The 25,179-nt window shown below is 40.6% G+C and overlaps 1 protein-coding gene across 2 annotated transcripts; it reads right to left on the reverse strand.

Moving 5' to 3' along the window:
* Positions 1 to 1,398: 1,398 nt before the first annotated feature.
* Positions 1,399 to 24,928, reverse strand: dse (dermatan sulfate epimerase). 2 transcript variants are annotated; one of them, XM_070988177.1, is made up of 6 exons: positions 24,763 to 24,928; positions 21,668 to 22,139; positions 14,003 to 14,256; positions 6,836 to 7,075; positions 4,817 to 5,024; positions 1,399 to 4,063 (listed from the first exon to the last, which is right to left on the reverse strand). In XM_070988177.1, the coding sequence occupies exons 2-6, from the start codon at positions 22,093 to 22,095 to the stop codon at positions 2,317 to 2,319; spliced, it is 2,877 nt and encodes a 958-aa protein (XP_070844278.1). In that variant the 5' UTR covers positions 22,096 to 22,139; positions 24,763 to 24,928; the 3' UTR covers positions 1,399 to 2,316. The 2 variants fall into 2 exon arrangements, with proteins under 2 accessions (XP_070844278.1, XP_070844279.1); XM_070988178.1 differs by lacking the exon at positions 24,763 to 24,928 and having other exon boundaries at positions 21,672 to 21,742.
* Positions 24,929 to 25,179: the final 251 nt, after the last annotated feature.

The following is a 25,179-nucleotide window of genomic DNA, read 5'->3' on the forward strand; positions in this document are numbered from 1 at the left end:
TGAAATCTGTTGTCAGAAAGAAAAAGAAAGAACACCCACCTTACCCTTTCAGATAATACAAGCCAATGAAAAAACAACAACAACAAAAAAAAAAAAAAACATCTTCACCACTTTGACGTAATATGTCATATTCACAAGTTAATGCTGGGAATAAGTAAAATACAAGAACACTTTTGATATACATACATATATCATAAAGAAATGTGCTGGAAATACAAAGAACACAAGCTTCATGTCATATCAGAGTTATTGTAATTATAAGTTTCCAAGCTGTAAATAACATTCATGACAGCATGAAAGTTGTAATCACAGTTGGGACACTCCACTTTTCTGAAAGCGCTGATGTATCTGACTTAAGAATACAGGAGCAAGCATGGACACCTCACATCAGCCTAAATCCATTGCTCAAAGTAAGTAAACCAAAATTCAGTGGTTATGTTGAATGTTAAATTGTCAATGCACAGTGTCTTTAACCATCTGTTGTCAGTCTTATGAACATCTTGCCTGATGATGACTTTAACATGGGAGTCTTTCCCATCTCCACCATCCATCCCACATGACGTGGCCATAGCGTTAAAACAGATGAGCATGCTGCTAATTATAGAAAAAGGCTTGTGCTAGGTGCTTTATTGCAGACAGACAGACAGACAGACAGACAGACAGACAGACAGACAGACAGACAGACATCTTGACTTGTCATGGCATGAAAAGCACGGGTCTTAGTCGTAACATTAAGGATGGTTCAGATCTTTTCAAGCCGTGACAGAGAGCCAGTGTGAGCAATACCAAGACCAAGAAACTGAAGCAGCCAAGTGGATCAGCCATCAATCATTTCATTATTCACACATGTGCTTTTGCTACTGTCACATGTGAAAACGTCTTCTGTGAAAGGTCTATGAATGGGCCATGTTCTGTTCGACAAGAAGTAATTCTGTATTTACTTGTTTTTAGTTAAGTTCTATTCAGCATTTCTAAGCAGAATGCAAACACTTAATAAATGGTTCAGGAAACAGTATGATGTAGATGTACCAGCTAATGCGACATTCTTAAATGTTCATTAATGTACAGCATTTTTCAACAACTATAACCGCCTATGAAGGCACATTTCATATCACTGATTGATTGATGTACTGAATTGTCATTTGTTATGTTTATACAGCAGTCTCCACATAGGGGCGCCCACATGATGGGTTATAGCTGTTAACAAATCATTAATAAACATATATCTAGTTACAGCTACCTTTGTTGTCAAAGTGGTGACTATCTCTTCCTCATCTGCTTGTTTTAGCTAAAGCTGCAGCGTGTGGGGTTGTCCCGACCACTGTACTATACATACCGTGTACTCTCCTTTGAGTTCACACATTCACTTGAAACAACACACATTGGATACACAGCTATGCATGTAGTAATTTTATTTACAAATGGTAAAAAAAGAGACCATAAAAATATATCTTGCTTTCACATATATACATTTAAATGTATCTTTATGAACTATGTAGACAGGGCAAATCTCAAGTGCAGAGGAGACAACTGTATTATAGTGGCTATCCTTGAGATCTTTGATACAAGGCAGGACCTCTGAACACGACAAAGGACAAATTTCACACAGACTCGGTTCTAAAGCTCCACAGAAGCTTATTACATCAGAGACAGTCTGGTTTCATCTTGGCAATTCATCAATTCCTATTTGGAATCAGTTGTTTTTCCTGAACACCCATTAGGTAGATCTCATGACTATGAGTGCCACTGTTAGAAAAGAAAGTGAGATTTAAAGAATAAAGTCATAATATTTTATGGAAAAACGTCAGAATGTTATGAGAATTTAGTCCTAATTTCTTGAAAAAACAAAAAAACAAAAAAACAAACTCATGACATTATGAAAATACAAGTCACAACATTATGAGAACAAAAGTCATACAAAACAGATTTTTATTTCAGTGCTCACAACAGAATGAACTGGTGGACTGTGAAGAGATATTCACTGATCAAATATAAAATTCTGTCAATATCAACAATCTTTCTCCACAGTGACTCACCTCACCTTTAAATAAGCATGTTTTAACAATATTTGTAGTACACTGACTTTCTTGAATTAGGTAGCTTTTTTAAAAAAAATTATGACTTAACCTCATAACATTGTAGCTTTTTTCTAGTAAATGTACAACTTTATACTTTCTTACAATCTCAAATTTTTCCCCCAAAATAGCCCTAATATTCTGTCGTAAGATCTGGCTCAAACTGAGGTGTGGGGTGCATTTAGTTCATAACAAACAGGTCATTCGATCTGTAGTTGGACGGCCCCTCACACACTCAAGCTCAACACTGTGTGTGAGAGCAGGAAGAGTAGAGGTACAGTAAGATGAAGCAGTCGATCAGAAGGATGGTGTAGAAACATCTCTGCGTGTGCAAGCTTCGACCCCTCTGAAAGCGGGTCAGTATCACAGCCAGCAGCAAAAAGAAGGTGGCAGTGTTCAGGAGGAGAAAGAGTCTTATGTAGGAGGCTGTGCTAGAAAGACCCTCACTCCCTGCCGTGGCCACCATGTGAACCTCCTTGAATTTGCGGCCCTTGACAAATGCCCCCTTTCTGTTCTTGCGGCCATCTGTATAATCTATAAAGGCCCGCGACTCTGCATCTCCCTCCTCTGGACTGTCCTCATATGTACGCTTTGAAGTCCTCTGTCTCTCCTTCTTCTCACTCACCTCAATCTGTGCAAAAATATCAGGCAGACTCTCAGAAAGCTTGTCTCCAAGATTCACTTTCTTCCCCCCTTTACTCTTGCCCTGTTTCTTAGACATAGCAAACATCTTCTCAATGACCTCTTCTGTCTTCTTTTTGTCAGAGAACTGGAGGAGGCGCTCTGCAGTCTTACGGAAGCTGGCAGTGTTGAGAACTCGTCCTAGGATATGTCTCTCCATCTGCTGGAAGACGGGCTTGACATGTTGGAGGTTATCCTCCATCACATTGACGTATTCCTCCACTTCCTCAGGTGAGCTGTCCACCGTAGCTGCTGCCTTCTCAAACACGATCTTCTTGTGGTCCAGCAGCACCATGGCAAACAGAGGCTTGCTGGGGACCTCTCCAGTCAGTAGGTAGATGGTGTAGGTGTGATCCTTGGTGGCGAGGTAAATATCCACTCTCTGGTCATCGCCACGCAGGCTGAAACTCTGTACATCCACACCTGGTCCAAAGAAAATGTAGGCCACCCTGGTGTGAGGGTACCTCAATGGCATTGTGACATTCACATAGTTAGAGCCATTATATGGGTACCCTCGAGGGTAATTCCAATAACCTACCACTGCTTTGTTACTGTAGCCTGTGTCATCCATCCAGAACATCTTATATTTATCCTCACCATGCGATACAAATGCTCCATGAACACCATCTACCTTTGTACCATGGAACGGAAGTTCTGTATTGTGAAAGAAGGCACTCATTGCCCTGGTTGGGCTGTCTGGTTCCAGGTGGATGTGGTCTACAAGGAGCAGAAGCTGAGGGTGAAGAAGGAGTATGTTCCTCTGGAAGTTCCTGATCTTCAGCTCTGGATTATAAGCAGAACGTCCCTCACCACGGATGAAGACCATTCCCTGTCTCTCCATAGCAGCTTCAACTCTGCCCTGAGTATCAGCCGCCAACCCCACCTTGTACTTCAACCATTTGGAATCGCAGGCTTCCGTAACTTGTCCAGCCCATGGTTTAAAGCAACTCCCTGACACGGTTGAGCCAAACAACACTGCATTGTTCAACAATGTGTACTTGGGTCCGTATAGTGCCTCAGTGATAAATGGGACACCATTGGGTGCAAAAGTGAAAGTGTTCTGATCAGGGTGCTCGTGCCCAGCATTAAAGTTCCTCCACCCTTTGATCCATTCTTTGTATTTGTTCCTGTGAACGATGTCGAAAATGGCTCGTCCCCCCAACTTCCCTGACTTGAAGGAAAGAAAGGTGCAGTTGGTTTCTGCAGGTAAAGCACTGCCGTATGTCACCACACCCCAGTCCTCAAAGTGGTAGAGTTGGGATGTTCCAAAATCTGATGGAGGCTTAGGAATCAGACCTGGGTCATACCTGCAGAACACCATAAGAGGAAGAATATCAGATGGATAAAAAGCAACCACTGATGGAAATTCTCATTAGTTTAAGGTATTCCATTGGTCATTTTGTGTAGACAAGATGCACAATGTCAAGAGAGCTGTGATTTTGCTGCTTTCAAGGATCAATAATACAGATTGAGTTCAATACCACTCCAGCAGGCGATTAACATATCTTAACTTAAAGACTGGAAGAAAAAGGAAAGAAGTAACCTGTTTCTGACAACCAGACATAAAAATGGCGACCTCACCCTGTAGATCAACAACATTGTCTTTTCAGTTTTCATGTGGATTAAACAAACAAGATGCATGATTAGTGCACTTTAGAACTTTGAACAAAGCCGGGCTAAATGTTTTCTTTTGCCTATTTGACTATGATGAGACTAAAATGACGAGACATTTAGTCAACAAAAACAAACAAACAAACAAAGAAGCAAAAGCAGGAGAAGGTTGACATGAAATGACAAATCTAAAAAATAACTGACTATTCCATTAATAAATCATCACAGTGGTCATTAGGTGCAGCCCTAGATTCAAATAGTTCAGCCATGGCAAGTCAACGTATAAGACATTTTGGCCAAAGTGAAAGATATGAAATAAAAATGCAAGGTACTTAACCAATACATAGAATAGTTTTGGGTTGATTTCCTCTCTAATCATAACTCTAAACATAAAAACTGCAGTTAAATATTTGCTATGAAATATTATGAAAACAAATTCAGCAGCTCACCAAATGAATTCTGTGTGAAGAGTACACCATCGTTGGCCTTTTCCAGCCTGCCCTGGCCCTTCCATCACCCTATTTTGATGAATCAGGTCTGCCAGCCAGTTTCCACTGCCATTACGCAACACGTAACGGTCCAAGAAGACCAGCTGGCTCTCCGGCCCATAGAACCAGTTGTAGTTGGAATCTGCAATGGCTACAGTCCGCTGAAATCCTAGTGAGACAGTGAAAACACAGAGTGGATAACTTCAGTTCATAGAGGTGTCACGATGTGCTGACCGATGTTTAACTTTATAGTATCAAAAATGTATAAAAAGATCATTTTAAGCAATATGTGAATTCTTTGTAAATTCCTGCACACTACCACAGCTCAGCACAAAATATTTGGCCTGTGGTCATGAATGTGTGACAAAAGCACCCCCTCCTACATGAACCTCAGCTCCCTCTGCTGTGACCCAGCTCAGCCCCAAACCAGGCGCAAATTGTTAACGCAGTTTTGTTGTCTGTAATTATGCAAGAAAAACCTTGCACTCTTTTGGTGAGAGGGTTCTTAGAAACTACAGTATGTAATCACAGTCAATCATTTGTCAACCAATCATAACCAATCATGAATCAATCTAATCCAACTAAGTGTAAACAAAAATTGCAACAGAAACACTCTGTCAAGTGAAGCCTCGTGGCACTATTCCTGTCACAGTCTTGTATATACAGGGGTGGAGGGAAACAACGGGTTGAACCCAAATGCAGGAGAGGCAAGATGACGAAACAAAAGCAAGCTTTCATAAAATAAAGCTGATAAATTCCACAAAAAGAGGCAGGCAACAAAACTAAGGTAGTCAGCATGAAGGCAGAACTAAGAACTGAGGTGAACTACAAAAAACTAAACAAAGAACAAACCAGAATAGCACAAAGAAAGGAATACTGACAAGCACGTTCAGCAGCTGAGCTGAAGGAGGGAAACAAAACACATGGACTAAAAACATACGAGGCTAACTAACTAAGGAAACACAGGTGATACAGAAAACAGGCGGGAAACCACACAAAGACAAGAAGTGAAACAAGGCATGACACACAAGAAGAGCAACCTTCAAAATAAAACAGGCAACAGACTAAGCAAACCTTAAAACCATAACAATTCCTCTGAGCCTGGTTCAACAGTATTGAGGTAATATGCTGGGTAAGCATTGGTTATTTGCAGTGATTGAATCAAAATCAGCAGTCAGCAGTCAGCTGATATTGCAGATGTCTTGTAGCACGTAGACTTCATGTGACACTTTCCTTACTTTCACTTGATCTGGCAGTAACTTCCTTCAGCACTTCTACTGAAGTGAGCACACATTATTTTCTGGAGAAAGTATCACCTTTTCTAGTGCTACTTACACTCTAATTTGCTATTTGTCAGCTGTCTACAAACACACAACCAAATACACACACAGTGAGGGGACAGCAGTCATCTGGGCTGCTATGAGGGCAGGGGGTCTGCCATTGTGGCTCCGGATCCGTGGCTCTCCTGGCTGATGTAATTAGAGGTGCTTTCTGAGTGCAGCAGTGCTGCTCAGCCACAATGCAGAAACTGCTGGCAGGGGGCTGTGAAATTTCCAAGCCTGACCTAGGGGCCCCTCCTCCACTGATGCCTTCCTCCTGACCTTCAGACAAAACTTCCAGGACACCACAGATCCCTGCAGGTCTCAGCTCAGCTTTGAAAGGCATCCAGGAAGGTAATAACTACACGCATGCATACCCCATATCAACTCAGAGGAGAAACTATTTTCCAATGTGGCAGCCTAAGGTTATTTTCATGTATAACCTAATGTATCCAACTTTCAGGATAGAGCATTCTAGTGAGGACTAACTGGTTGAGTGAACCATTCATAGCTATGTAAACACTTGTGCACGGATTGTTGACCTGCTCTGTATTTGGCTGCCTAAATATATCCACCTGACAGAAAAATTATCAGACAAATCTCACAGCATTTTAAAAGAATAAACATGTGTGGTGGCCACAGCAAGTGAAGTGACAGTTACCAGGCAGGATCGTCCTGTAAAGGAAGGCGAAGTGTTTAAGGAGCCAGGGGTGGTCGAAGTGACTGATGGCAAAGTGGCGCTGCACCAGGAACATGTACTGGAACAGAGACCGGGTGGTGTAAGTTCCGTAGGCCACTCCCTCATAGAGGGAGCCATCTGTCACATCCTGCATAAGGATCATGGACTTCTCCATGATGGACAGGACCTGCTTGGTCCACAGGTAGGCCTCCTGGAGGTAACCTGAAACACAGGAAGTTGAGATGGTTTCACAGGTTAAATACAATCTTTCCACTGCTTACCTATTTTGCTCAAAGAGCTGCACCAAAGTTTATGTGTGTTTTTGTTCAGTTTTGCCTATCCAGTACAATCATGATTTCATTTTCAAAAAAATACTGAAATGTTTCGGATACCTGACTGTGTTTTCTCTAGCTTTCTGGTAGTCTTGAATTAATTTCAGTGTGATATGAAAATGAACTTGCAGAGAGCAGCTTTCAAAGTCTCATACTTTAACATGTATTACATGTATTAGTTAAGTATGAATAAATTAATATTTTGCAAATTATGGCCAGGCATCCCCTTGTTTCATGAGTAAAGTGCTTTAAGTGCACCTTCAACACCTTCTTCCTATCAAATGTTATTCAGTATTTTAAGATCCACATTTGCACTCAATGTTGTCCAGACAGACCTCTGGTAATCTTGTAGAATTAATGCTGAAATATGATTGGCTGACAGTTGTATTGTATTATTGTATTGTATTGTAATTGTAAGAAACACCTGAAAGAAAATAATAAACTGTTTCTGTTTGGACCATTTCTAATTTGTCATGTACTCTTTTCCAAGCCAGTCAGTCCATGCTGCAGAGAAGAAAGACATTTTTGGCACAAACGGGAACTACATTGTTTCTATATGGATATATTTAACTTGCTTAAGACAGCCATGTTCATATTAAAAATCTTTTTTTACTCCAGTGTTAACTATCAGCCTAGGAGGGGCCAACCATGACACGAAAAAACTCATTTTGACACTCAGACAATTGGAAGAACAGAAAAGCTGCAAACAGTACAACATACTGCCTACAGCCAAGGGCCATAAAAGTGTTACGCTTATTGAAAATATTGTCACTCCAGGACTCCGGGGATTCATGTTTTAGCCTCTACGAATGTATATGTCACGGTATATCACTTAGGAAATTCATGAAAAACAGCAAACAACGTCTTCTAAGTCTGTTACCTGAAGAAACCTTTCACACACAACATTCCGCTGTGGTTATGGAAAACATGACACCTCTATGGCACAAAACACCATGTATACTTTCTCTCTCACAAACACAGTTTACTATAAGAACAAGCGACCACATAAACCCTACAGCCTCAGTTCTTTGAGGAATCCCAGGACCATCAGCGGTAACTGGCCAGCAGGGCCCTGCTGGCTGAGTCCGCCCACTGGAGCGGTCCCCAACAGTGTTTGGTTTGGGCTCGGGGACCGCTAGCCTGCACAGAGCAGGTATTTACCATCAAACAGGAACTCTTGGCATGCACAAAGGCCGTATTTACACAAACAGAGCTTCAGCAGCGCTCACACAGTCCAGGGCCACACTTCATCGCAGTGCAGACTTTAAGCCTTTTCAGTCACTTTCCTCAAAAGTGAAAACATTTAAACGCATTAATTTCAGTTCTTATGACAGTTTTGTTTTGAAAATAAACACCTATTTTCAGTGTCGTGGACTACTATAGTCTGAGAAATGCTCAACAGTCTGGTTCAAATTAATTAAGGCATATATTTAAAGCTGCATTCATCATTTTTTGGCCATTCATAGGCAGATAAACAAGACGAAATGACAAAAATATGTCGCCTTATAAAGGCTTGGCTTCTGTTTTTTGCTGACACCAGTAAACAGCAGTGTTAGAAAAGCTACTTTGAAACTGTAATGTTAGCTAGTGAAACCACAAGCTACTGTTCACTTTCAGCTAAAGGTACATTAGAAGAGTAAGATACAGGGCAAATTTTGTGTCCTAGCGGCATCAGAGTTAAAGTTTAATACTCTCCTATATTGGTTTCCACCAACCTCAGAACACCTGCTATTTTAGCTTGCTAAATGTTAAGCTTCAGTAGCTAGTTGCTAACCGCATCTGCTGTTTGGCAAGTAGTGTACACAAGGTTTATCAGACCTTTTTATTGCCAAAAACAGCTGCTTGGTGCCGCTGGAGATGAAATGGATAAGGACAGAGTTTGGGCTGGAAAACCAAACAATGAGCAAAGAGACAAACATGCTGATGGGGACTTTGGTCAGCAGTCGAAAATTATATTACCACAACTTAACATAACCCTCTGTGTAAAGCACTATGTTTCCTCTGGCACATACACAATGATGCATTTTATATTTTCAGCAGTAGTATCAGCTGCCTAACCATTCAGTCACCATGACTGAACAAAGAAAAAGGAGGAAGAAAAGAGAAAAGAAAAAAAACATAAAAGACAAACTCCATCACATGTATGTCATGTACAGTAACTCTGGTTTCAGCTCAAACTTCCCCTATTTTCCCAGAGTCTGATAATGTGGCTGGTTTGCCTCATGGCTAGCAGAGGGAGTAATGCTGCTGTCAGGATGAAGGCTGAGGCCTCTGCTCCTTACGTCTGTCTGCACATCATCACACACGGCTGAATACAGTTGTAAGGATCTTGTGTATAACTAACTGGGGAGCTGGTTATTCTTTTCTCATTTATTTCATGCTAGGGTTAGGAGGAGTTAGTAATGAAACACAATGTTCCCCACAGACTGACAGCTCAATTGTGGGCGATGTGCATTAATGTGATGTGGGACCAGTCTCCTGCTCAGACACTTCTATCACCAAAACGATCAAATTTGCCATTACCAAATTCTCATGAACCTTTTCTCAGTGTCCATGTTTTTTATCGTTTGTCCTGCCAGGTCCATTTTCCAGAGGCCACTGTGGTCTCAAGTGACAATTATAGGATAACTGTAAATGCTTAGAAGTGGAGAGGATGCATGCAGAGCAAGCTGATTTGAGTAAGAGTGCATTTTACTGCTAATAAGTTAAACCTTTTATTTGTAAGCAGAATAAAAAGCTCCACCCTCCACCTGTATGCACGCACTCTCTTGAGTTAAATGGCTTTTAAACGTCAATATCAATGGATGGAATGTTTTATGAGCTTGTTGTGGCAAACTGGAGTTTACAAGAGAATATAGAAAGTAGCAGGTTAGTTTAGTGTTATGCTTCTCCTTAGTGGTAAAAATAGCTTAAGAAAAAAAAATAGCAGAAGCATAGAGAATTTGAAAGTATTAATACTTCAATGCTCACAGAAATGTAGCTAAACTAATAAAGTTGCAACACGTGACACTGCATGAGCAAATAAGAGCATCACCTCTATTGATATAACAATATAATATTGTTACTTGACTTCCCAGATTTCTTTAAAGGATGCTTTCATGATGAGCACCTGAGCCCACAGCATCAACTGCGACATTCCTACGGATTCATGCATCACTCTGGCAGACATTGAAGTGTGGGTGGCCAGTGTCAAGGATGTGACAGACAGGAAAGACAGGCTTCATTACAGATGAACTGTGCACAGTTCTGTCCGATTAAACATTCAGCCTCAAGCCACCAACAAGCAAACACATGTATCTGGAATGCACTTCTCGAAGCCGCTGCCTTCTTATCTGGTTATTTAAACCAAAGTGTGTCAGAGCTTCCTGACAACCAAACTCACAGACAGCATGCATCTTTCTAATTTCAGTGAGTGGCACATAAATTGTTCCTTGACAGACTTTTTTTTAGGGCTGAAAATAATAAAAATTTCATCTAAAATGACAGCACAGGTCTTGTGTTAGATAACCAACGAAGAAGAAGACAGGGTTTATTCTGACAGTGCTTATTGGAAACTTTCCATTTATCTACAGCCGTCTTGACAGAATAATATTTGGACGTAATGTCATCCCCTGCGCAGGAAATTAATGATGCATATACGATAATGGAATGCAGCCGAGCTTTTGCCCAGTGTTACACATGACACCTGAGTGATCATGTGTTAGTAATCTTTTACACTATTCTGTCACCCTGCTAGGTTTGGAACTATCATCTCTGCAAGAGATCTGCCATAAAACACACCTTTAACAAATAAAATCTGTCATAAACAAAGCACCCATGCACTGGCTGAGCACAATCCCTTCTCCAGGTAACACAGGCAGGCAGAGCCGCAGCTTTTTCCTGAGATCAAGACCAGATGAAATAAAGCAAAAAGAGGTCAGGGTATGACTCTCTCGAGTATTCACAGAGCTTAGAGCTTGTTGTTGCCCTCTACAAAAAGCCTCAAATAAAACCGCTGTGACCACAGTGGTTCTCTGTAAGCCAGCTGTCATTTAGTTCACATCAGGACTGGATATTTTGTACCAAAAATCAAATCCCTATCCTAAGCAAAGCAAGCTGCACTTCAGGCATTCACCTTCTGATGGCCTTTCTCTGCAGCTACACCAAATATTTAGTGCAGGATATTGAGGCTGAAATAAACATTAAGTATTGAATAAGCATGTCAGGCCCCACAAGGGAAATGCTGGAGAATAAGGACTGAGTGAACCTTAATGCATACTGGGACAAAGTTATGTGGAGAAGCTCATCTGGAGAACAATTACAAAGGATTGAGTGCAGCGCTGTCAGATAACCTCAGGCAGACTACACTAAAATTCCTGTCAAAGTTTCTTTCAAAGGCAAGCAGAGGTTGGCAAGTCTCACCATGCAAATAATCAATTTCTGCCAGTCATTAGGAGACAACACGTCAAAACACGTGAACCACAATTTGGGTAGGTAATTGACACATACCATATATAGTGCATTATTTTTAAGGGATGCCAAAGGTTCAACATGTGATTCTGTGGAATAATTATGTGTCAAACCTTTTTTTTTTTTTTTTGGACAGAATGCTGAATTTGATTAAATTATTTGATTCTCATTCTCAAAGAAAAAATCTTTTTGACCACTAGATGAAATACCCAGCACACATTATACTAACTCTGACCTGGAAATTTTAACTATTAGTCAATATGGATTAATCAATCTGTCTCTAAAATGACAGAAAATAATGAAATATATGTTGGGATTTCCCACCACCAAAGGTGATGTCTTCAAATGTCTTTTAGCTTTGTCATGAGCAAAAATATTCACTCTATTTTAAAGTAAGCTATTTATTAGTAAGGCATTTTTTTCAGTAAATGACTAATACAATTACTTAATTGTCAAAACAGTTGCTTGTTAATTTTGTGTCATTCATGATGTAATCTTTGCAGCTCTCCTAGAAATCAGTCACTGTTGTTGCACTGTTGGCTCTTCTCAGTGGAAAGTGGCTGAAACCTGCTCTAAAAGTCACCAGCGGCTTTCATGCTTGTACTAGGTGTGCTGTCACTGCATCATTATTTGCACATCAAAATGTGTGTGCAGGTGGTATGCCTATGAAAGCTATATGAACTATTTACATAAGAAAACTAAGCAAACTCTTTCTGCGTGATGTAAAGGTAAAAAGTGGACCTTTACTTAAGAGATTAGATCTGTTAAACTATTTACACATCTGCAAATGGTTTAAGGACCAAAATTACTTTCACAAAATGAATTAACCTTTTAATTAACCTTTAGAGCTGAAAGAATTAGGCAATTAATCAATTAGTTGATCAACAGAAAATTAATCAACAACAATCTGGATAAATGTGGAATCATTTTAGTCATTTTTCAAGCTGAAATGTGAAATATTTACAGGTTCCAGCTTCTCGAATGTGAAGATTTGCTGATTTTCTCTGTATCGTAAGGACAGTTGGTTGAGACAAAAAATTTGTATAATTACATTGTGGCTCTGGGACATTGTGATGGCCACTTTTTACTAATTTCTGGTATTTTTTTCTTTAGACAAAACCATTAACTCATTAACTGAGAAAAACGTTGGCAGATTATTGAATTATTCTCAGTGCTCGAGTGATTATAGCACTAACCTTTATATTCAACCTGCTGTCCATCTAAATCTACCAGTAACTTCACAAACCTGTTATATGAAATGTAAAAGCTAATCAACAAAAATGGCTTAGATGTAACTCTCCACCTTTGCCTTCAATTAGTATGTGTGGAGCTATGAATATGCATAACAGTCCCCACCTCTATCTCCACCTCTTCATGGAGTTGCGAAAGGAGTCTGCTAAAAGATTTGTGAAAGTATCTTGGAGGCAGATGAGAATTAGGAATTCTAAAAAAAAGCTACAATCACTTCTGTGAATATTTCATTTCTCAAAAGCTGCTGTTCTAAGTCAAAAATGGCATTTTTGGTTTTAATCTGTTAATCTAAGTGTATCCTTAGCAGGGTGAAAATCCTCTGAATCAGCCTGAAGTTTATACCACGTGAGTCTAAACCTCTACAATGAAAACCGGACTAATGAAATTCCTTTTGCTGAGTTGAAGATTCTTAATGCAGAGCAAGGTTTTAACGTGAGCCCTTCAACTCCACAGAGCTGGAATAAGAAGTATGAGGAAGTATCATATCAGAGACAGCTGAAGCCAGCTGATATACAGTTTTGATAAAAAAGTTTAAAAGGAACTAAGATATCAGCCACTTGTTCTGAAACCTCAGTGAAACCATGTGACCAAGTGGTGATTACTAACGTGCTGACAAAATAAAGGTCTAAAACCCTTCCAATGCCCCTACAGTGTGCGATGTTCATCACTCTCAAAATACATAAGTTTCTATTGGTGATACTGATGTCATTTTTTCATCAAAATGGGACTAAAAATGTGTTTGTCCTGAGGGGAACGCTCCAAGAATGTTCATTTGAATGTTCAAAATGCAAAGCTTTCCTCCTCTGGGGCGTATGAATGTGCACAGTAAACTTCATACTGTGCTGTCCATTTCAGTTTGATATTTCTTGTGCATAATTAGGAAATCTTGGCCTTATGGTGGTGCTAGATGAAGAGATACGGTGTCATAGAAAACCCTGAGAAAAATCTTAGGACTCTAAATAGCTTTGCCAAATTTCATGACAATCTTAGTCACTGACTGTAAAGAGTTTTGCTCTGGACAACAGTGTTGGATATACATATTGACCAACATTCTTGTCATCACCACGAGGGCAAAAACACATACACATTACAAATATATGAATCCCTCTCCACTGACCTTGGGTCATGTAAACCAGGCTTCCTGTGAGCAGAGCCACACAGTTGGTGGGCTGGTGGTTGTGCAGGTACTGGAACCCCCAGCCTCGAACATATGACTTCTCGTACATCAGGCGTGACGCGTTGCCGATCACCTGGAGGAAGCGCTCCTGCTGGCCCTTGTTCAAGTATTCGTACAGGAAGTCGTAAGCGGTGGCAAACCCGACCAAAGAGTGCGCCAAAGGAACTTCATCCCAGGGGGCATCTTTGACCAACCTGCAATACAAACAACAACACAAGGCTCAAGGCAAGGCATCAACCATATGTGGAGCACGTGGAAAAGAAATATTCAATGGTAAGCAGGTGTAAGTGAAGTCCTGGCAAATGGTTTGTGATGAACAAGAAGCCTTTGTCTTAGCAAAGCCTTTTAATTATCTTTAACACAGCTGTAAAACATCGATTCACTTTGAAGGCAAAATATAGATGCTAAGTACCATTTTACACCACAATTACAGCTGCACCATTGCTTAGCAATAAACTTAAGACTTATAAAGAGACATTTAAAGTTCAGTGTGTGCAGATTCTCCCCAAGATTAACTCGGATCTAAGAATGCTGACTTCTGTGGAGTGCAAAGTGTTTGTGTTGTAAAGAAGTTAAAGGTGTTCAGTAAACATTCTGCTCACTTTAATTAAGGAGAAATGAACTTCAGATGTGTTGATGAAACCAAGAGTTGTATTCTAAACTACAGTGAGCTGCTCAATGAATCATGCTGAGATATAAACAAGGGTTTTGTTGAAATCTAAAAGAGTACCAAAGCCATGATGTCATCTCCAGTCAGGCGGTTTACTTTAAGTGTAACACATTCTTGGGACTGACTATCCATATTATAAGCTACATTAATGCTTCAGCATTTGATATCTACACTATTCAGCCATCCCCGTCCATTCTCTTTGCTCACCACTGGGCACTTTGTGTATCTGGTGACTTAACCTTCAACAGCCTTGGGCTTGTGGGAAATGGTGCTCAATAAAGGCCACTAAAACAAAAATATTTAATAAACAAATATGTTGCATTGTTTTAGCCCTGCTCAGTATGTATCATGGAAAAAATAGCGCAAAAAATTTCACGTTTGATGGATGTTTAATGGGTATCAAAGATAATACAACAGGTCAAATCAGAAGCAAGTGAACTTTTCTCTTGAAAATCAAAACAAAATGACATTAAATCTTAGCTCATTTAAAATGTCCATGGCCTGACAACTTGCACTGTCTACACAGTAGTTTGTGCCTAAAAGATATTACTATAAGGGAAAAGGAACGCAGCCATTAACCTAACTTATAGTGAGTGTTTATGCAGTGCCAAATAAACAGTGACAGTCTTCAGGCCATAGACAGTCAGATCTGTATGAGCTACTTGGAGTAATGCAGCGTCACTTGAATTTGAATTGTTGAATAGTGCTGTTCTTTTCTTTGACATCCTTGAAACACGTTTAAATGCTATAAATGCCATTTCATGTTCTTTTAATTCAAGCGTTAATAATTAAAAACTACAAATAATTCTAATCTTTTTTTTTATCTCCAAGACAGGCTTCATTCTAGACAAACACAGTGAGACAAAGTGACGTGCTGATGATACGTTATGCAGCTGCATACTACGTAATTTGTGTATTTTTACAAATGTCACTGTGATGTTAAGTGAGGTTTCCTTCTTACATGCGGTCTTGTTTCACTTCAGGTCTCTATAGACCGTAACTACTGAACACCCTCCAGAAACTCCCAGCTGCTCCATGAACTCATAAAAGTAATCAGTCAATCAACGACTGGATGCTTGAGGAGGGGAGAGGGGTCTTTGAAATAATACAACAGATTCCAAGCTGAAATAACTAAAATTCAAAAAACACAGCATGGACTGGCAAAAAAGTATATAAACTATTATGTTATTAAACACTAACTACCCCATTTGGTCAGGTCCATCTATTAGATGTTAATACATGGTTTCCACATGTTAAGTGGCAGCTGAGGTTTATTTGAAAATCACTTCCTGTCTGGTCATGCAAATGAACACCAGATGGATTAAAAGGCTTCTTTATGTTGCAGTTTGCCCATATGGCAAAAAGAAAGACTAATAAAATGAATGCCAAGTCACTATTGAACTGTATATTGACTTATGCCAAAGCACAGTAACCTCACTTCTGTATGTTTGCGCAGACTGTGCAAAGAGGAAAAAAAAAGAAGAAGCAGGTACCAGTATGCCACAAAGCACGAGTTCTCCATTGGAACGTTGTTCCTGGAGTTGTCAGAGACATAATTGAAGGTCATGAAGACCACAGCTGACTGATTCCCGCAGCCACTCTGCACAAACCCTCAGAGTTTCAGTGACCATAATAAAAGTGCGGCCAAGGAGAAAACTCAGTGTGTTCATAAGATGTGAAAACACATGCTCAGTGGCTTCACGTTGCTGCACTGTAGCACACATACTGATACTGTGAAAAATGTCCTGCAAATTGCACTAATACCACACTGTCCAAAGCCCTTCAAAATGAGCTGCTGGAAAATCCCCTTCCTCCTATTCACTGGCTAGAGGCAACATAGCAGCCATGCAGCAAAATGAGGATTAAGCTGCTAGACCACCCCCACCCCCCCACCCCCGTAAACACAGGGGATGAAGGAGGTGGGAGTACCTGTAAGAGAGAGTTTGTCCCAGTGCTGTCAGCTGTGTTCATACTGTGAGCAACATGACACGTCACCCTGTCCTGAAAACTGGGAACAAGCACCGTGATAGTCTGCAGCTGCATTTATTCAGAAGTGGAGCACTTCAATCTTTAGATTCTCTTCCTGTAGTTCTATTTTCAGAGAGGGGAATACAGTGGCAGAGACTCTGATTCTGCAATGATCAGATCTTAAACGAATCTTTAATAATGTCAACAAAAGATTTGTGTAATCAGGATTTAGGGTGAAAAGAAATGTCTTGAGGCAGGGGAATAGAGCAAAGGATGTAGAGTCACACTACAAAACATGTATGTGGACAGTGGATATCCACATTTAATCCTACAGTATATCAACAATGTCTGTCAAAAGGTGGAATGGAAATATATTACATCTTTAAATACAGATATGCTGATTTATGATGTCTGGGATTATTGTAAATTTTATAAAATATGGCCCGCCAAAGAACACTGGTTATTAAAGACATGGAAAGCCACAATTATAGGACAACAATCAATGCTAAAATGTGGCAGTGGTACAAGTAGAGAAGGTCTGTCAAGGCAAAGAGCTGTCTCAGCAATGTCAGTTATAGAATAATATCTGTTTGAAATTAGTCTGCTAACATTAGCTAACACTAGCCACTATACACTACAGGTCATACAAGAAGATAGTAGCAGCTGCTGAGCTTATGACTTCAGCTTTTCTTTGGTAAAATGAAGACTTTCGCTTGTGTGGATGTGAATAATGGCCAAAGAATGCCCACAGTACAATCACAGATTTCCAAATCTGTCAGATCAGAAAGAGGATATGGCAACTTCTTTGACTGAACTAATGAAAGACATCATAATGTATGTACTATAATTTCCCCTATAAAAGCTGGTATTCAAATAATGGCTGGGGGTATGGCCACCACAAACAAATACAGCATAGTCAGCAATACAAGTTAGGTAAAAACCATTTTAACGGGGTAAAGGTTTGTGCAGCCTACTACAACAAATCACGTGGTGAACGTAACATAATGTCCATTCCACAGCGCTAACTCCATTAGTATAACACGGGCATGTTATGCTCACAACGCTCAGCTTTTTAACAAAAACTGTGTTTTCATACAATAATTAAATCAAACCATTTCTTCTTTGCTGTACTTGTGATCAATGTTAAGCTACTAACAAAACTCAACATTTGTTGTTTTTTTTTTGGTTTTTTTTTCAGATTAAAAGCCTACATGTAAAGGAAGGTTACAAGACTTTTAATGTAAAAATTCTGTAGGAAGTGTTGAATTTCATTCATGGGAGTTTAACAGCATTTTGGGGGAAAAAGGCAAAGTAGAACACTGGATTTAACAAGACAAAAAGTAAACTCGGAGCGAGTTTTGAGTTTATATTACCTGGAGGACAATGGAAATTAGAAATAAAAGCCTGTCTTTACTATAAGCCTGTGAATAAAATAAAAGCCTGGTCTCTACCACTGAGGTAAATAAAGGCAGAGGACACAATTTATAGAGACTTTATGCTACTTGGTTTGAAAAGATTGTGTTTAAAAGGCATCCTCTCAAGTTGTTAACAAGTTAGCTGTTGACATTCAGTGTTTCTCAACAAGCGTGTTGGACACATCTCCTTCCTTACAAAAGATTCACGAAGCCAAGCAGCACTAGTGGTCAAAAACTCTACAGGTCTCCTTTAACTGGTCTGAACTTGGATAGATTTTGTAGGGAGATATAAATGTTGCATAATTGTTTTAAACATCTGTACACATTTATGAATTTTGTGAGATGTCTGCTAACAGATATTCAGCTGCAGTTTTTTGTGGCTTCATGGTTATGGCTTGTGGATAACTGCACACAATTTTTATACATGTACAAAGAAGTCAAAGTTTCAGAGAAAGTTGGTTCATGTTAATAAGTCGCCACAGCTAGCTAGCGAGCACTAATTATGTGAGATTATGTGACATATATGAATGAACAATAGATTACAATGGACCCTAACACTGGGTGCAACCATTCTACAAGCATCATTTCTGAGAACTTCATTCCTTTAGCCTTTGAAATAAAAGCTATGGAGAACAGGGAAGCAGTGAATGGCCATAATCCACTTCTCTGCCACTTTGCACTTGCAGGCAGAACTAATGTTCATTGAACTTAATCAAACTGTCAGGGAAATAAGGACACACTATGGATGGCTGATGGCTGCATGATGTTCAGTCATGGCTGATCCTGAAACCTGAAAATCTGAACATGGGCTGAAGGGATGGATTCATCTGGCTTACTGATTGTACTTCTCACGGTATGGACTATGGCAAGGAGGTTTCAAGGCTTCTTAGACAATCTTTTTGTTGTATATAACTGTGGTTACAATGTATAGAACTGCAGTGTTGCAGGGAATACTATAAATCTAAACAGACAATACTCCGACCTGAAGCTTTGTAATCTGTTCCAATGGTGGTATTAATGTGCGTGAAGTAACAGAGGGAAGCATGACCTTTGATTATGCGCCAAATTGAGAGAAAAGCCTCAGAGCACATTCAACCACAGCCCCAAAATTAGCTGCCACAATCCAGAATTCCACCCTAAAGGTGCTAGTACTGAGTAATGGAATGTAATTGTACACTGATACTTGAAGTTAGGGTGTTGGGTATGAATGTTAATGTAAACAAGGTGCTATTCCAAAACCTGCAGCTCGAATGTATTGTGAAAACTGCTGTCTTCAAATAGGATAATCATGATAACCATGTTCAGTCCATAGGAACTACTCACTATTGTGGTACTCTTAATATCAGTGGTGGTGGCAGTAGTATATTTTCCACTTATGAAATAACAGTAAAGCCTGCCCACACTTTCCCTTTTTTTTTTGTTTCTCATTATCGCCTTAAAAAGCAGAAAAAATTAAAACCATAAACTGTTTTGAAAGAGAGTAACGAGACTCATGGCAAGAATCTTGTTTTGCAGCTGTGTTCCACCTCTTCAACACCAGGCATAATATGTGTAAAAGGACACAGTCACTCATTGAGATTGAAAAACTGACTGGAAATGATTGTTTCCAGGGTCAACAAGGGACTTTTTGGCCAAGATGGATGAGAAGTCCTGGAGTGTTGAGAAAAATGGAAATTTGAACTTTTGATCAAGTCTTGATGCGATGGAAAGCTCAACAGCTACTAAATGGATCTCGTGGTGAGATTTCTTTGGCAACGGACTCAAAGGGAGCCACAGTTGACATCACATTTAGTACGAATTTTGTCAGTCATCTGGAAGTTGAAGTTACATAATATCAGTCTACATAAGGAATGGAAAACTGCAGTTCTCAACGGACTCTTCAACAAAGTGACATTTTCTCACTTCCCACTGGCAGTATGTACAGCAGCCATGCACATAGCTTCGGTTTGATCCGTCTGTATTCTGGTGGAGGCAGGTATCTAAGAGGTCGATATCTCAAAAAGTATCTCTAGTTACTAACAAAGGTATGTGGGAAACTGCTTGTCAATTGGGTGAACTGACCCTTAAAGGAAAAAAATGGCTAGTCAGCCATGACTATAAACTGCAGCTAATACGTGGTGGAAACACAGTCTTCCAGATAAAGTGTGGGTCATACTCAGACAAGGCATACTGGCAAAGCATCATTACCAGAGAGGAAAAGTGGGCACCCCCACCCCTACACCCCAGTGGCCACCAAAAGGACCAGGTTTATTGTGTGGTAATTGGTTAGTGGTAACATGTACAACAGTAATTTATTTGCAGATATGCACCACTACAGCACAATATCAAAATATCAAGTTGGGTCCCGCTTTATTGCCTGATCTTGAGGGCCTGTCTTGAGGGGGGGCCTGGTGTCAATATCTAGCTTTGAAATTGTCATTATTTTAGCCAATTTTGTGCTTGCATTCTGCAGCCTTTCAAAATTAATTACATTGATTGTGATTAATCAGATTACCACACAGCAACCCCAGAGCCATTTAATATTACAGCATAGCAGTACTGTAAAGCACTGGTTCCAAAGGGAACAAGAGTCAAAGGTTAATCTCAGATAAATCAGTCTGAGATGGAAAAATTAGTCTTTAGATAACTGTTCACAACATATGTGACTGTAACTGGGGGCCACACACATATACTGCTTTCTTTTAAGGGGTCACAAATCTCTAATGACTAAATGAACTCTAAGTGAATCTCTGTGGGTTTTGGACTGTTAAAGACCAAAACAAGCAATCTGAAGACACCATCTTAAGGTCTGAAAAATTACAATGAACATTTGTCACTATTTTCTTTGTTTATTAAAAAAATGTTAATTTAAAAAGAAATTAACAGATTAATCGAAACTGACAATAATCACTACTAGGCCTTCACAAAATATTTGAATATGATCTCACTCTGGTGAAATCAAATTTTTCTGTCCCAATATATAGATAGATAGATTTTTCTGACACTACTGGACAATAAATTAAAAAGACACTATTAAAGACCTGTGGGGACCCTGGTTCACACCACTTTGACAATTAGAGCAGAGTGGAGTCAATCTCTGTCTGCTCACCTGGAGGCTGAGCTCCAGTCACAGCCCAGAATACTGTAGTGGGCAGTTCTCCTCACATCTGAACATTTCATTTCCTATCATTGGGGGTGGGGGCATGCTCAGCAAACAGCTGCTAAACATATTTCCTGGATCACAGACTTATCAGACCACAATGCATTTTTACCAGAGCTCTGCCCACAGAGAAAAATGAGAACACTCTGGAGATAGGGCTGACCAGAGAGCCTCTGAGGGGGCGGACTAAGCCTTAATACCCAGTTGATGCACACATGGAGACTGAAACAGATATCAGGTACCATCTGCAAAATCTGAATAGAGCTTTAGTTTTCTCTGTGAAAAAAGCAGACAAAGGGGAAGTGAATCCTACTCCTTCCTTATGAAAATCACTTTATAATAAGCCGACTGTTACCTGAAATCTCACTGTGTCAAATTGAAAAGATGAAATAATAAAAAAGCAGAAAATGTACCAACTAGGCTGAGCTGCCATCCTCTCCATGTAGTCCTTGGCCAGGTCGAGGGCCCCGGCCCTGTGCGGGTAGAGCAGGCAGAACATGGACAGCACACCCAGGTTGTTTCCGTATACCTCGTTCCAGCGGGCACTGAACTCTGCAGGGCTCCAGGGGGGCAGGTACTCCTCAGGGTGCTCTAACATGGTTTCACCAGCCTCACGGATTCTCCTCGCCATGTCTCGATGAGTCCCCGCAGCTGCATACTGCATCTCCTCCACATCCCCCCGATTGAAGTACAGCATGGGATGACCATTGTAATTGCCTCCCATGAAGGGGATTCCTCCGCTGGGGTCCACTTCCGCTGCCGCTGCCACCACCGGGGTGAGCAAGGGCCACAGCAGACTTAAGAAGAAGACTGTGGGGGCCCCGCGGGTGTGGGTTCTCATCGTCTCATCAGAGAGGGGACTGTGGCATAGCCGAAGGAGCTCAGCTGAGAGGGAAAAGTGGGGGGAAGAGAAGGATTTGAGAAAGCCAACCCATATTCTGCACAGCCTTTTCTTACAAAAGCCCTGCATTCCTTGAATAATTAGATACAGCTGTAGTCCTGATGATGCAGGCTTTCCATACTGATGTAGGTCATTATTGAGCAGCACAGTTGAGACCTAATCACAGTACTGTCCGATAACATTGGAGCCACTCTTATGAAATCTTTGATAGTTCACATTTTCTCCAAATTCTAATTTCTTCATAGTTACCAAGAATACAAGGATGCACTTCTGCCATAAAACCCCCACTTACTATATCCACAACAGCCAAACTGGAGGCTGAACTACACCTCTGCACACTGTGTTACCTAATATTCACTTCCCAAGATTTATTTCTGAGTTGCTATTGTCAGACAAGTCTCGCCATGTACGCCCAGATGGCCAGACGAGCAGGCCTGGAGGTCATAAATGGCCCATTACTGCAGTAACATTACTCTGCTGTGCTGAAACAGCCTCTAAACCAAACTGCTGTGCTTAACAGAGAGACAAGAGTTGGCCCACCGTCTCTGCTCTGAACATGAGAGTAAATTCCATGACCTTAGTGGAGCTCTTGGCAAAGGCCTGGTGGAAAACCCTTTGCTAGTGATTTAAACGATGTCTAGACTGAAGTCCAGTCTGATGCAGTGAGCTGTCCAGGGTGTGCATGTATTTTGTGTTGTGTTTGACAAACAATCAAAGCTCAAGCTGGTACATAAAAAAATGTGCCTTTCCTGTGGCAGCATCAGGTCATCATGAGGCATCAGCATCATGAGGAGTCACATTGTTTACTCTGTGGTGAACATGAGAATGATGGCCAAGACAAAACTATCAAGACAACTGTGGACTAATTATTAGTGCAGAGCTGGAACTGCGTCAAAGCTGAGGATCTGTTTTCACTGAGGACGCCTGAATTAGACTGATGTTAAAATGACTTGCCTTAAGCTATTTCACATTTAATGGATAATATTTTGGTCATGATTTACTGCAGGTCTGTGCGACTCAAAAGTGATTCTGAAGTGACCTCATTGCACTTAAAAAAAAATAAAAATAAAAATACGGAATAGTATCACTGTGATGTAATTTTATGGATATTTACAACCAGGGCTGAAGCTAGATTTTTAGAAATACTAACACTCCAAGCTACCCCATCCATATTTGATTTATTCAGCCAAACCTTAAATTCCATTTTAATTATACAGTGCTGAAAAAAAATATCGCTTAGACATCTGACAGAAAATTAAGTGTGAACTATGTGAGGTTCTGGCTTCTAAAATGTGTGGATTTACTGCCTTTTTAGATCACTGCATATGAAATATATTTGGACACTTGAAGACATGCCTTTGGCCTCTTGGAAGATGGGGTGGTGTTTTTCCCCCATATTTTGTTCTACTTCATTGATCACTGATTGGTCAACCAATCAGAAGAACAATTAGATTAGTGGATTATGGCAACAAATTTTAATTACAGCCCTTGATAATGATACTTCTGAAAATGAAGGCATAAATGAGTATCTTTCAAAGCAGCGAGTCAACACAGCGTCTGAAACTGGAGTGAAGAAGAGCTCAGTCCATAATGCCGAGTTTCAAACCTCCATATTTTCTGACGACCAGCTGTCATGTGTCTTCAGCACGGAGGATGGAAATGTGTCAAAGGTTAACATCTCATACGCTGTAAGAATCTAAGTCTTACTGACTGATTCTCTGATGAGTTATTTCCAGGATTAAATCATCAAACTGTTCAAACTTCAGAAGTATTGAGCAGTTTGATTTGACTATAACACAAAATGCAATCTAAACATGGTGGTGTGCAAGGATTAATTAATCAAACTTGAATCAGCTTGGGAAATAGCTGTTGTGCATGTTTTTAATTGGAAACTATAGTTCTTAATAATAGTTCTTCCATTTTTGTTCATACCCACAAACTCCTGACCCCAGGGCCCTTCATGTTAGCTGTGGACCTGCTTTAGTTACAGTCATGACTCATGTTTCTCTGAGTCATTTTCTGCAGAATGACAGCATTGTCAAATTTCTGTAAGAACTTCTAATTTGCAGCAAAATGACTGCAGTTGTGTTGTCAGTGTAAAACGAAGAGGCCAAACTTGAATGAAGACACACACCTCACCTCAGGCCTTCTGGCTATTTCTACATTGTGAGAAAGCTGCTTTAAAAATGGGAATGCTCTTCAGACCTTCAGTATCTGTCACCTCCCGCTGTGTTCTGATGACAGCACAGGTTTTGTCTTTTCACCCACAGTGTTCTTCTACCCAGAGAAGTCATCCCTCCCTCCACTGACACTGATGCCCCCTCTGCTCCATCGAAACAAGATCCTTCACTTACTTTTTCAACTTGTGGGCCAACTTTTTGTTCACGTAGTCTTTCAGCTGTATGAAAACACGTCTCCTATCATGACACCGAGTCAGTTCCTCTTTTAGAAATCCCTCTCCAACAACCACCAAAGACAATTTTTCCACTTCTATCAGTTATCGATGTTATTGATGATGCGGCTCCGCGCACAAAAGCAGCCTTGTCCCCGCCGGCCAGCGGCGGACTGGAAACCAGGGCAGGAAAAAAGCCGTTTAGACTGCGTTACCTGTCAGAAGCGCTGCTCACGGATCCGTATTCCCGTCGTCACAACGCTCATGTCTCCCCGTCACAGCAGAAGGTTTCTCAAAGGTGATCAATGCGCCTGAAAAGTTCGTTTCATGGACGGAGCGGAGCTGGAGAGCCGGAGGAAAGAATGCGAGTGCGCGGAGGGAGCGTCATGCTGGCGAATGAGGAGGGGCAGCAGGGGAGAGAGGCTTAAAGGAGACCTAATGAATTAAGTGGCTGCCCCCCCTCCCACACAGTTGCGTCCACAGACAGAGGAGGTGGAGAAGGAGAGCTTCAGACTCATGCTGGACTCTTTGCACATGATCTACATGTATCATGACCCGCAGATCCTCCAGCATCGCTGCCGGCTACTCTGCAGCTCCACCGCAGGAAAATCTGTGGTTTTTATTTGAAATAT

Source organism: Chaetodon trifascialis, chromosome 19 (assembly GCF_039877785.1).
Source record: "Chaetodon trifascialis isolate fChaTrf1 chromosome 19, fChaTrf1.hap1, whole genome shotgun sequence".
Taxonomy (NCBI): domain Eukaryota; kingdom Metazoa; phylum Chordata; class Actinopteri; order Chaetodontiformes; family Chaetodontidae; genus Chaetodon; species Chaetodon trifascialis.